The sequence below is a fragment of the Mesoplodon bidens genome, assembly GCF_964165515.1.
Source record: "Mesoplodon bidens genome assembly, chromosome: 5".
In the NCBI taxonomy this organism is placed as follows: Eukaryota; Metazoa; Chordata; class Mammalia; order Artiodactyla; family Ziphiidae; genus Mesoplodon; species Mesoplodon bidens.
The window spans coordinates 110,928,486-110,942,169 of NC_138161.1; the positions used below are offsets into that span (position 1 = coordinate 110,928,486).

The 13,684-nt window shown below is 32.3% G+C and overlaps 1 protein-coding gene across 10 annotated transcripts in view; it reads left to right on the top strand.

Annotated features, from left to right (window-relative positions):
* DLG1 (discs large MAGUK scaffold protein 1) overlaps positions 1–13,684 on the top strand; it is a 295,020-nt gene that overhangs the window by 250,283 nt on the left and 31,053 nt on the right. For 5 of the 10 annotated variants that reach the window (XM_081235927.1, XM_081235926.1, XM_081235924.1 and 2 more), the window contains 5 exons: positions 2,034–2,133; positions 9,197–9,238; positions 11,427–11,477; positions 12,330–12,431; positions 12,685–12,857. In XM_081235927.1, the coding sequence (XP_081092053.1) occupies positions 2,034–2,133; positions 9,197–9,238; positions 11,427–11,477; positions 12,330–12,431; positions 12,685–12,857 (468 nt within the window). Of the gene's footprint in view, positions 1–2,033; positions 2,134–2,824; positions 2,859–9,196; positions 9,239–11,426; positions 11,478–12,329; positions 12,432–12,684; positions 12,858–13,684 lie in introns of all 10 variants that reach the window. The other 5 variants (XM_081235930.1, XM_081235933.1, XM_081235925.1 and 2 more) reach the window with 2 other exon arrangements.

Here is a 13,684-nt window from a genome sequence, read left to right on the forward strand (position 1 = left end):
CTTCATGTTTCTTTTGGTTGTTTGCTGTGAAACTGACTCTGACCACTATATATGCAGTAGGAGAGGTAAATAACCTTTTGTTAAAAAATGTATCAGTTTTATCAGTTAGCATAAAAATTATTACTAAATTCAAAATCAGTGATTGTCATGAACAAAAAGACTTAGTCCTTCCATAAATTAGATTACCATAAATTTTTCTCTATTGAAACTTGTTTTCTTCTCTTTCTCTTTTCTAAAATTTGGATTCAAGCAAAGATTTTTATTTAGGTAATGCTACTTGACAGTTTATAAAACAATTATAAGCTTAGATTTCTCCACGGTATTTTTTTCTCAACTTAATTTTTAACTTCTGCTTAGGGTTATCTGAGCCTTCAGATTTAAGATTGATATTAAGACAGTCTGCTTGTCTAATGACTATGAACTTATTAATTTTGAATTATTGATATGAAAAAGATAAAAATGAAAATTTTTGTAAAGATTCTTACCAAAATAAGTCTTTTCAAGTAATAGAATTTGAGCTAAAAGTCACTTTAATCCATTTCATCACCTTAATCACCTGGCATCACATGACTAAAAATACCGGCATGCCAGAAAAAAATACTGCCTGGTGTTGATATACTTCACAACATTGATAGCATCTTATGACATGGATAAATACAAGAAAAATTAAAACAGAATTTCTATCCTTTATATTGTTCCCACTTCAAAAAATAATAAAAAATATAATTCCTATTGTCACTGGTAGGCAAGGCCATTTCCTTCAAGACATGGGTGCCTGTGACAAATTACAGAAGAAGCTGTTCCTCTTTAGCCTCATCTTTCTGTGTGCTACCTGCTTTTAAAAGTGTGAATGCCCAAATGGGACATTCAGGAAGGGAAAAAACTTGTCTCAGACATCTGTGCAACAGGGAACGTCAAATCAGCTGTCATAGCAATTATGTATAAACTACTAGATTTTTAATTGCCTGTTTGACATTATGAGCACCAAACTTTTTTTTTTTTGCGGTACGCGGGCCTCTCACTTTTGTGGCCTCTCCCGCTGTGGAGCACAGGCTCCGGGCGCGCAGGCTCAGCAGCCATGGCTCACGGGCCCAGCCGCTCTGCAGCATGTGGGATCTTCCCAGACCGGGGCACGAACCCATGTCCCCTGCATCAGCAGGCAGACTCAACCACTGCGCCACCAGAGAAGCCCGCACCAAACTTTTTATTCCCTATTCAGGACATGGTGCTAATGAATTGAGTTTGGTTCTATTTTATTTATATATACTTTAAAAATAGATAATATGGTAGCGCTTAAAGGCTAATAAATCAGTTATGATGACATTTAAATTGGCCAGGAGAGTTGACTCTTCTTCCTTGGTTAGATAGCATTGATAATTCTTTTGCTGGACTCTGTGCTTGATGGACACATCTTAGTTTTCTTCCCATTTTCTGATAAGCATTTAGTTATCCTAATTCTCTTCAAAAAAAAAAGATTGTTTTTAAATATTCAGCACTAGCAACTTGCTCAGTTGTTTTGGTTCTCTTTTTTAGTAGTGGCTTTTTGTTAGTTTGTTGGAGCAACAAAAAAAAGAGAGAAGGGGAAAAATGTGCTGAAGCCAAAGGAAAATGAAGGAAAGGAAAATTAAAAATATTTGAACAGCTAAAGTAATAACTTTTGCTGTAGAGCACCTAATACTTGGAAATCTAGAAAAATATGGATTGATATGAACAGATGCAAGCTTGATTTGGACTATAGTAGTAGCTAATCTGATTTACTCTTCCCTTTTTTTATCAAATAGCACTTCCTCCTTATTTTTAGGTATCATTGAATTACACTCTTGAAATTTTTCTGTGTTTTCAGTTATAAAATGTTAGAATTAGAGAAGTTAATACTAAATTTAAAATTCACTGTATATGTGATTAAAGCAAAATTCATATACAAACTGCACACTGTGGTCACAAGAGTCAGCTTTCACAGAGCTACTAGGCTGGGCCTTTGTACACACAGACAGTAGACATCCCTTTGTTTTGCCCCTCCTTCTCTTCTTCAGCAGTCATTCAATGACAAGCGTAAAAAGAACCTCTTTTCCCGAAAATTCCCCTTCTACAAGAACAAGGACCAGAGTGAGCAGGAAACAAGTGATGCTGACCGTAAGTATGTGGATCCAGTGGTCAACTGAAGATAAATGTAGAGGGACCTACTGCCCTGCAGTTGGTTGTTACCATGGAGACAGTTTCAAGAGCTGCAACAGGTTACTATTTGTCTTAACTAGGGGCAATTTAACAGGCGTAAATTAATTTGTATACCAATCTTAACTTTTTCTAGCACCTTAGGAATTCTTAATTTAAAGTAAATGGTATTTTTAAGCTATGTTTAAAATATAATTTTTTTATGTAAAGGTTCTTATAAGAAACACTTATACTCTCAAAAGAATATTTTAGAGGAGAAACATGGGTACCTGAGAAGCTACTTATTGATTTCTAGGTATAGCATTGCCAATCTTTGATAATAGATTGTCTCAAGTCATTCCGTTTTATCCCATTTCTTCATTATATGTAGACAATCTGAATTTTACTTTTAAAATAGCAAGAAATAGTCAAAATTTTTGCTTCTCTACCCTAATCAGCTTCTCATATAAAACTTTCGTTCTTTTATTAGATTATATCTAGCTGCTAGCTTATTTTAAACTTTCAGAAATATACAAAAATGCTCTGTAAGATACGTGCACCTGTAATGGTCTTGGAACTGTCTCTTATTGTAGCACCAATTTTATGCATTACTGACAACTATTTTCTTTGATTATCTTTTTATTGCTTGCTCTCTGGGAACTACTCTCTACAGGAGATCCCTGACGACATGGGATCAAAAGGCCTGAGTAAGTGATTAAAATACTCCCAAGTTATTTTTAACCTCCATCTACAGACCTACCTTTTTCAGATACATTTTGAGATTCATGGTAGCGCCCTTCTGGCATGAGGAGGTGTATGATTTAGATTGTTTTTAGATTCTTCATGTTAATAATACGCTTGGGATTTTTATTTCTGTAATACACACCTTTTATTTTTCCTCCATTTTTCACATGTCATTTGAAAAACTCTCTGCTCATAATTATATTTTCCTTTTTGTAATTTTTATGGCTATTACTTTCTCTAGGAATTTTTTAAATATGAAGAAAGACTTTTAATGTTTTTTAAAATACTGCTATCTGCCCTCATTATTAGAAGGTAGAATATAATCTTCCTTACAGTTTTATGTCCCCCCCTTTTTTTTGTTAAAACAAGTTAAAATTGCTTTGAGCCTGTGTTAGAAAAGCATTGCTATAATGTGAAACTATAAAACACAATAGATCTTAAATATTAAAGAAGAATTGTAGAACTCAAGTTCAAGTAGCAGTCTATGTAGTAGGTAAATTGTATATTTTTTTAAGGAAGCTGTAAGTTATGAAAAGAATTATAAGAAATATTATCCTTTGTTTTTTCTTTAACCAAGGTGTTGTCTCTGTTTGGGGGGAGTTTTTTTTGTGTGTGTTGTTCCTGTTTAATTTTCTAGCTAGTACTTAATCTTCATATAAAGCTTGGTACAGAGTCTGATAATGTAGGAGTCATTTAATAAATGTTGGAATGAGTGAATGAAACAAGAAGTCATTTTAGCAAACAAAATTTTAAATGTGAATGTTTACAAATTGATTAAATGTGAAATTTTACCAAATATTACTAAGTTCTTTTAGGTGACAGTGACTCATAGAAGTAATCTTTTAGGCTAAAGTTTTTTTCTAAGTAGTTGTTTCCGTTTGCATTATTAAGCATCTTGAAAACTTATTTCTTCATAATTCATCGATCATTAAGGATGTAGCCAGTATCTTTTAACTTTCTAAGTTTACCTTAATAAACATTAAATTTCACAGATTTTTTTTCCTGATTAATGCTAACTTGACTTTTAACCTTAACTATAAGTACTTGACTTTTATTTCAACTTTAACAATTAAAGGTTTATATTAGATTGAAAGCAGTATGCTTTATATGTAATTATTTCTGTTACACACACTTTATTATTTATGCATTTGCCTTTTTAGGATCTGGCAAGAGCCACAAATTTACTATCACTAGTGGCACCCTTTTTTAATCTCTTACCTTTGGGAAAAATTATCAGTGAAATCTTCAGAAACTGGAAAATATTCCCACAGATTCTTAATGCTATATAATTTATTTTGAGAATGATCATGAGGTGGTGTAGATCATCAAATGAACCCACATATTTTTGTTACCTGTTGAGTCATCAGAGAACTGTGGAAAGCTCATGGAAAAAGGAACTAAATGAAGAATTCGGTTCCCACGTTGATATTTTTATAGTAGATAACTACATCTTGACCACATTGTATTTTCAGCTCTCATTTTAATTGAGGTTTGAGACTTGGGAAGAGAAACAAATGAAAAATGATAACTGATTACCAATGTCGTTGATTTAATTTTCTGGTCAGTGACTTAAGATCCCTTGAATGGTAGGTTTCTGTGCTTCATCTCACAAGAACTGAAAGAATTTATTCACGTGGTAACTTGATCAGATCAAAAAGATTTTATTTAGAAAAGGTTGACGGAGACAGAAAAATATCAGTAAAATTCTAAACTGGATATGATGGAGGTTATCACATAAAACATTACTAGCAGCTGACAAGATGCTCATTATTATACAGTAGAAAATACTGGGAAGAAGGGTGGGTTAAGGGCATTATTTAAGATCTCAGTTACCTGTATTCTAAAGTTCAGGATACAGGGAAAAAACTAAGCAAAATCCTGTGCGATTTTAATATAAGAAAATAAATGTGACCTCATATTGGTATTCATTAAGCCTTGCTGGAACAGGACTCATGAAGGGACTGAAAACAGAAGGACAGATTATTCCAGATAAACCTGTTGAAGAGATGTGGAATAACACTGAATATCAAGAAAGATGTACACCTGCATGTAATTTCACACAACCTATGAAAAAGTAGGGTATTTAATTAAAGAGCAGAGAGGGGGCTTCCCTGGTGGCGCAGTGGTTGAGAGTCCGTCTGCCGATGCAGGGGACACGGGTTCGTGCCCCAGTCCGGGGAAATCCCACATGCCGCGGAGCGACTGGGCCCGTGAGCCATGGCCGCTGAGCCTGCGCGTCCGGAGCCTGTGCTCCGCAACGGGAGAAGCCACAACAGTGAGAGGCCCGTGTACCGCAAAAAAAAAAAAAAAAGCAGAGAGGGAAACAAAAGTGGTACACTAGAATACTTTCCATAGACAAGAATCCAGTGATTCTACAAAGAAGAGGATCAAATAAATTTTTGATTTATCCTATTGACAGTAGACGAAACAATAATAGAAATTGCCTTTCCAAACCTAATTTTGACTAACAGAACTAATTAAAGTATGATGGAAATCTGGGAGGATACAACTAAATTATCGTACTTGTAAAAAGCTAGAAATAGAAATCTGTGTAGTTTTTATGCTTTTAGAAGGCAATTTTGAAAGCATTCAAGAGGAAAAAAGTGGGTAAGATTCCTTTAAAAGAGACTAAAAGTAAGTGTAGTTCAGGAGCAGTTATATAAGGTGCTCAGAAATGAAATTACGCTATACAGTTTCAGACAAGGTTTGTACCTGTCTTTTGTATGCAGTTTATTTTTATAGCTTTCCACTTTGTAAAACACCTCAGAAACTTCTACAGTTAGGCACATAGGTTTCCTATTACATCTCTTCTTTTTCTATTTTAAAGACTTATTTAAGTAGAGTGGTACAGAGCTCTTAAGATGCCAAAACCAGACTTATTTTCATTTGTGTTAAGAATAAGTGTTAAGAGTAGTAGTATTGTTTAAGACTGAGGATGTGTTGTATTTAGAGAGAGCAAAGAGAAAACACATGATATAGTCTCAGGAAGAAATGTTTGACTAGAAAGGTGAGACTTGGTCAGAGAGATTTGAAATGGTTGTGATCATCAAACATATAAATTAAACAAAAATTAAAATTTTAAGAATCTGATTATACTATTTCAAAAGGATAATATTCTTGCACATAAATTTCTAACAGATCAATAAGAAACAAACACTCCCCATTAGAAAACTGGACAAAGGATATAAGAAAAATGCTCAAAAGATAAGCAACTGAAATAAGCATATAAGAAATGTTTAACGGCCCTAATAATCAATAAACAAAATGGTATGTTTTACCCATCACCTTAGCAGACTTTTCTTTTAAAGGAGAATCCAGTGATGGAGATGGTTCTGTGGAATGACTGCTTTTAACATATTACTACTGGGAGTGTAAATTGGTACAGCCTTTTTGGAAAAACATATCTTTTGATCTACTAATTCTTTTTCAAGGAATTTATCCTAAGGATGTAATCAGAGGTGGAAACAAAGGTTTATATATCAGGATGTTTTGTTTAATAATATTTAGAGGGGCTTCCCTGGTGGCGCAGTGGTTGAGAGTCTGCCTGCCAATGCAGGGGACACGGGTTCGTGTCCCGGTCCGGGAAGATCCCGCATGCCGCGGGAGCGGCTGGGCCCGTGAGCCACGGCCGCTGGGCCTGCGCGTCCGGAGCCTGTGCTCCGCAGGGGGAGAGGCCGCAGCGGTGAGAGACCCGCGTACCGCAGAGGAAAAGAAAAAATAATAATAATAATAATATTTAGAAAGTAGAGCACCCCCTAAATTCAAATAATCCTAAAATGCCTTACAGTTGGGAAGTGGTTAATGACTTATGACTTACTATATAGTATAATATTTTATAGCCATTGAAAATCATATTAAAATATAATGGTCTGGAAAATGCTCACAATATAAATGAAAAAAGTAAACTATGAAACTGTACATATATTGTCTCAGATTTGTAAATAAACACATATATTTAGGGCTATTTTTGAATAGTGTTGCTTTGAACATTTTTATACATATCTTTTGGTATGCATATATGCCTTTTATGTTGGGAAAATACCTAGGAAATGAATTGCTGGGTCACAGACTAATATGTTAGGTATTAGTAGATAGTGCCAAGTAGTTTTCCAAAGTGGTTATACCAGTTTACCCCACCCCCACCCCCACCCCCAAGTAGTATGTGAGTTCCAGTTGCTACATATCTTTCTCTACGCTTGACATACCTGTTTTGTTTTTGTTTTTTCATTTTGGTCAATCTGGTGGATGATAGAGATATATGTTGTGGTTTTAATTTGCATTTCCCCGATAGTAAGCTTGAACACTTTTTTATACTTATTGGATATTTGAATGTCTTCTTTGATGACATGCTTGAAAAAGATTATTTTTAATTTTCAGGAAAAAAGCATTTTAACTTTCTAACAAGCTCCCAAGCAATGATAATGATGCCATTCCAAGGACAATACTTTAAGTAGCAAGAGTTTATTGTAGAGGAGTTACTTAAAGGATACTTGAAAGAACTTGAAGAATTTGACTGCTTCGTACTTATTGGTAATCTTAGAGAACTCACGATGAGTAGGGGAAATTCCCAGAAAAGAGATTGTAGTAACTTCGATTTTTTATACATGTATAACATGTCAGACATATTCAATAGTAGAGGAATAATAAAATAAACCCCACAAGTATTCATTTATCCAAGTTCTCTAATTGTCAAATCATGGTTAATTTTGTTTCTTCTATACTCCCACTTTCCCCTCCACTCAAGTGCAATAAATAACATTTCTTTCTTTTGTATATTAGAGATTGCAGAGTGTAATACCAATCCTACTATAAATTTAAGAATTTTTTTTATGTGGCATTCCTACTTCTGGGAATGAATTTTAAGGAAATAGGACAAAAGGTGAAAGCCATGTAAATGAAGACGTTCATAATAATTTGTTGATATTTGTGGAAAACAGTTTAAAGCAAACTAAAATATCTAAATAAGTAGTAAGGTAAATCATGATGTAACAGTCCAATAGAATATTATATAACAATTTAAAATGATTGTTTTGACATCTGTGTGGTAACATGAGAAGAAATTTTTAAATATAAACTTTAGAAAACCACCATTTTATATGTGCTGTTCTACATTATTCAGTCTTGTAATTTTTAATGTTCCTCCTATATACATAATAATGATTAAGAAAGTTGTATCTTGTCTTTGTAGGTTAGAATAACAGACTTATTTTTCACTATGACAGTTTTTCAAGAACTGTACTGCCATTAAGTTCTACCATTCTCTAAACTTTTCAGTAGTGCTACTTGATTTTAGGAGACTGTGGGTGGTATGGTGCAGCAGATATCTCTCCTCAAGCTTTTTCCTTATCCGTTAATTTTTTTTTCCTTTGCCTGACATAAGAAGTTTAGATTTACTTCTCTCCCATGGAAAATTTAGTTTTTTAGTTTTCATAGATAAAATTACCTTTTTTTATTTAAAGGAGACACGTATTGAGAGAGCGCAAGAGATTACATTTACACGAGAAAAGTGCTGGCTGTTTACTGAACAGTCAAGTTATGAAATGGGGGTCACTTTGAAGAAGGGGCCAGGCAGCAGATGGGTGTGTTTACTTTATCTTTTTTGTTTTGCAAAGTAACCATTGTCAGTTTTATCAAAGCCGAGTTTCTCAGAAATATTAATCTACTTTAAAATACAATCCCACCTTCTAGAATTCCGTTCCATTTGACTTTTTTTTTGAGGCATCTGAATCTGTGATATCCAAAATGCTTTATCTGTATGATCTCAGACATGAATTTTCATTTCTCTTCAGGAACAAGAAAGAAGCTGAACTAAAAGCAAGATCATTTATTTATTTTTTAAGATATCACTTCATTGAAATGGGCATCTGTTTGCTCAGATATAACTTGTCTCCTTTGTTAGTCATTACTGTATCATAACCTAAATTAAATGGTGTCAATGACATTTTCTCTTTGTGGTTTTTATGACGACAGTTGGACTGATTTAGGATCACTTTGTTATATTCTACTTTGTTATATTCTATTATAATCTATTCATAATAAGGTTTTGTTCATAAACTGTTGAACAGAAAATGAGACATTTTCCTTGATTGCAGATTTTTTTTCCTTGCTAATTCATATTCATTTATTTGAAATAATTAAACTTTTCAAAGAAAATCAGAAATGTTTTTAAAAACTCTTTGGGTATCTGTGGTTTATATCTCGACATTTTGTTAAGTCGCCTTGTGTTTATTTTGATAATTTGCTTTTTTTAAACTCATGACACTGTGTTTTCTTTATTTTTTCCATTGTCCTGCAATTTCAGAACATGTAACTTCTAATGCCAGTGATAGCGAAAGTAGTTACCGTAAGTGTTTTCAGTTGTTTGTTCTTTTGTTATCTCAAGTAATATATCCTTTGGAGTTTTTTTCCCTTAGTGATGTATTCTGAAAACTGAAAATTAGGTGCTTAATATTTTAAAATCAGGGAGAGCCAAGTAAAATTCTTTACTTGATAAATCATACTCTATGTACAGAAATTAATTTCCAAAGTTTTCATAAAATACAAAAGTTCATTTTACAAAAGTGCTATTCGTGTACACAGTATGTGTATGTGTGTTTGTATCTTTTATAAGAAGTAAATATCTAGTTAAATGAGTAGTAAACTTGTATTTTGCCATTTTATTTAGTAATTCTGTTTCTAACTAATCATTAAAATATTTTTCAGTAATGCTAAATTATAATTAGCTTTATTTCCTTTTTTATTCTGTGTCACCAATACTGGTGTGGGTCAAGATACTATTTATTGCCAGCTTTTGGTGAACATAGGAAATGACGAAGGGAAAATTTTCAACAGTTGCTCAAACAGTAATACTGATCTCTTTTTTGGTTCTTATGGTACTGTCTTGGTATTATATTATTAAGGGACCTATATAAGCATGTGAACTTTTTAAACATATTTGGGCATGGGAGGAGGGGAGAGTACATGAATATTATCAGTTGTAGCACTTTAAAAATTAAAATTGCTTTTCTAACTTTTTTTTTTACTGCTGTCTAATATGAAAGTAATCTTGATTACAGATGAGTATGGCTGCTCAAAAGGTCCATCCTGTTAATATCAGTCTCTAATATTTTTCATGTTGACAGTATATACTTTTAACCCTCATTCATTTGATTGGTTGTTATTTTTGCTGCGTAATAGTTATTTAGCGATTTTCTTTTTTGATATGGGAATGTGATTTCTCGTATTTTAGCATTTTATTAACTTACAGTCAGAACTCACCAGAGAGTAGCTGAGTAGCTTTCTAGACTAAAAAGAGGTAATGAAAGTATATACTGTCTGTCTCACCATTTGCATGAATTATTAGGTGTGGGATATTCAAATTGCATGTTTCTGATAACATGTAAAACATGTTTAACATACAGTACTTTAAAAAGCAGCTTGTAAATATATATTTTTTATGTATTATAAATTTTAAAACAACAAAATATACTTTAAAGCAGGAAAGAATATTTATGTCGGTATGTGAATTTAAAAGATTTACAGCTGCATACATGTAATATAAACCAATGACAAATTTAGTGAAAAGATTGTTATAGAATCATAATAATCAAGAAGAAAATCTTCAAATACATTCTGCTGTATTGATTTCATTGAACCACTTGAATTTAACAGCTCTTCCTTGTTTGTTTTCTACACGTGTGCGTGTGTATGTGTATGTGTGTGCTAAGAACTCCTGAAATTTTTAACTCTTTTTTTCATTGAGTCGAGATATAATTCGTAGACTTTTCTATTTAGGATATTTATAAGCTCTAATCTTTTAATTTAATCATAGAGAATATAACTTCTGAAGTGCTTTTAAGATCAAAGCAAAATATATTTTTTCTCCTTTACTATCTATGTGATTCATTTTGTTGAAAGGGAAGGATTTAATTTTATCTAAAACTTTTTCTAACTCAAAATGTTATTTTTTAAAAATTGAATAAATGAATTATTATAATAATGAATTTTTTTCATCAATGAAATAGTGACACTAGTTTTACCTTTGCATTAAAATCTTTTGATTAGAAAATAGTTGTAGGTATAAAAATGTATGTGCTATGTTAAATGTTATACCTGGTAGGACCAAAAAAAAGCAGCATATTAATAACAGAAAATTACCTAATATGCATATATGTAGAACTGCTCATTAAAGTATTAATTTTTAAAAAACTATTTAATAGCTCTTAGATTCTAAATAAAAAATTAATAGCTTATACTTGACATCCCAAGTGAAGATTTTAATTCGGTCTATTAATAATCTGTAAAACCCAGAATAACAGAAAGGTAGTTATCAACTAGCACATTTTATATTTTCTTTTTGCACATACCAAACTTTGTAATTTATCACTTTTTTTCCTAAATTATGCCATAATTAATTTATAAAGTACCCTTTTTTCTTACATCTTTGCTACTTTTCTCGGGAAAGTTCTAGTAATCTATATGTTATATTAAAGAATTAAATTAGTATAGTTTTCTTTATAGATTTTCTCATCTGTATTTTAACTTTCTAATAGGTGGTCAAGAAGAATATGTCTTATCTTATGAGCCAGTGAATCAACAAGAAGGTTTGTGAAGCCTGTTGATGTTTTACAATCTTATGGAAAAAAGTAATTTGAAAAATAGGTCTAACTCAACTCATAGCTTAAAAAAAGTTTTATTAGAATTTGAGTCTTTTTTCTTACTCTACATGTATATATATAGAGAGAAATTTACTATATGTATTTTATGAAACATGGTTTAGCCCATAGATTATTAAAATCTAATCATTTTATATTGGTGTATTATTTCCTAAGCAACTTCTTTCCAGTGTTCATAATAGTATCACTATCCTTGTTCAAAATCTTGGAATCATCTTTGATCTTTCTGTTCCTCATCTCCCTTGTCTAGTCAGTTTCTAGGCCCTATTTATTCTTATCATACCTTTCACCCCTCCTACCACAATGTTAAAGTCTCATTTTCACTACCAGTCTCCCTGCTTCCAACATGGTCCCTTACAGTCCAGCATATATATTAGATCATCTTTCTTGATGACTACTCTGATTATACCCAGTTTCTTTTTTGCCCTTCTTTGATCTGCTTCCCTACAGTTTCTACTTGAAAAGGGATCAGTAAAACACTGTGCTGTGTTTTCTCATTTGTAATGAGATGATGTTAGCAGTGTACAGAAACATTATCTGCTAAAATGCTGAATTTAACTTGGTTGAATTATCTAAGTGTATGACTTCCAACAGGAGATTGACTGAAGTGTAAGATTTTAATAAAAGCTTGTAAACTATCAAGTTAGGCATCATTGGTGGAGAAAGAATAAAAAAGAAATTCTTCATAACAGTTAAGGATACTTTTGTTTTCTAGTGAAGTAAAATACACAGATGTTTGTTGAGTGTTTATTTCTTTTAACATGCAGTATATTTTTATAGTTAATTATACTCGACCAGTGATCATATTGGGACCTATGAAAGACAGGATAAATGATGACTTGATCTCAGAATTTCCTGACAAATTTGGATCATGTGTTCCTCGTGAGTAACCCACATAAAAATTCTTAATTATTGTTCTTAACATTTTGTCACTGTGTGTGGTCAAAGTAAACAGTATCAATTTTTAATGGTTTATACTTATTTTATCAGTTATTCATCCTCCATATTATTGTCACTTTTCAAATTTAAATCAATCTCTGTTGTAGTGAACTTTACAAAATGATCCTTTAAGTAGAAAATGGCTTTGTTGTGCCTTTTAATATTAAACACTTCCTCAAGTTCTTTTCTATTAAAGATACAACTAGACCAAAACGAGATTATGAGGTAGATGGAAGAGATTATCATTTTGTGACTTCAAGAGAGCAAATGGAAAAAGATATCCAGGAGCATAAATTCATTGAAGCTGGGCAGTATAACAACCATCTGTATGGAACAAGTGTTCAGTCTGTGCGAGAAGTAGCAGAAAAGGTAAGCATCAAAGTGATCCCAGACTAAAGTTTCTAATCAGATAAGCTTTTTTTTTTCAGATATGCCTTTGACAGTATGAAAGAATTATGGATAGAAACTTTTAATTCGTGTTTTTGAAAAAATATAGATACATGTTGCAGCATTGATTACTTTAAGCAATGTTATGAATTTATTCAACTAAAGATTTACTTTTAGGTGACTTAGAAAAATATATATAAGATAAAGTAGAATAAGAAAATCAACAAAGAAAATAAGAATAGAAATGATAACATGAATCTCTGCAGGAGGGGAGATTATTATTTTGGGGTCCTGTACATTTGCTAGAGATAGACCTTGTGTTTAGCCCTAGCTTTCCAACAAGTAGCATAATTAAGAAGCTAAGATCATCAATAAAAATGAGCCAGATGTTCAAGATAAGTGTAAATGGTTCCTGGTACTGAGACTAGGCAAAAAATTTCTCCTGAATGGTCATTTAATAAAAGACAGTGTGGAAAAATACTCAGTAACATTGTAACAGCAACAGATTTTTTGAAAGCAGTCTGATGATATATTGACATTGGGTTAAGGCAGTTTTATGGTAAAGCCAAAACAGTGTACTCCAGATGTGCTGCTATACTTAAATCAGTCTTTGGGCCTAGAAAATAAACATCAACAAATTATTTTATACTTTCAAAACTATAGTAGTTAAAGACTTAGTCATGAAATACTTACAAAATATAAAGCAGTAATTCAACATCTCAGTTTTCCATCTGTAACTGCTCCTTTTTTTAATAAGAGGTTTGGTTAATTGTGATTAGTTTTAAAAATCGAAAAAATGGACATGTTCA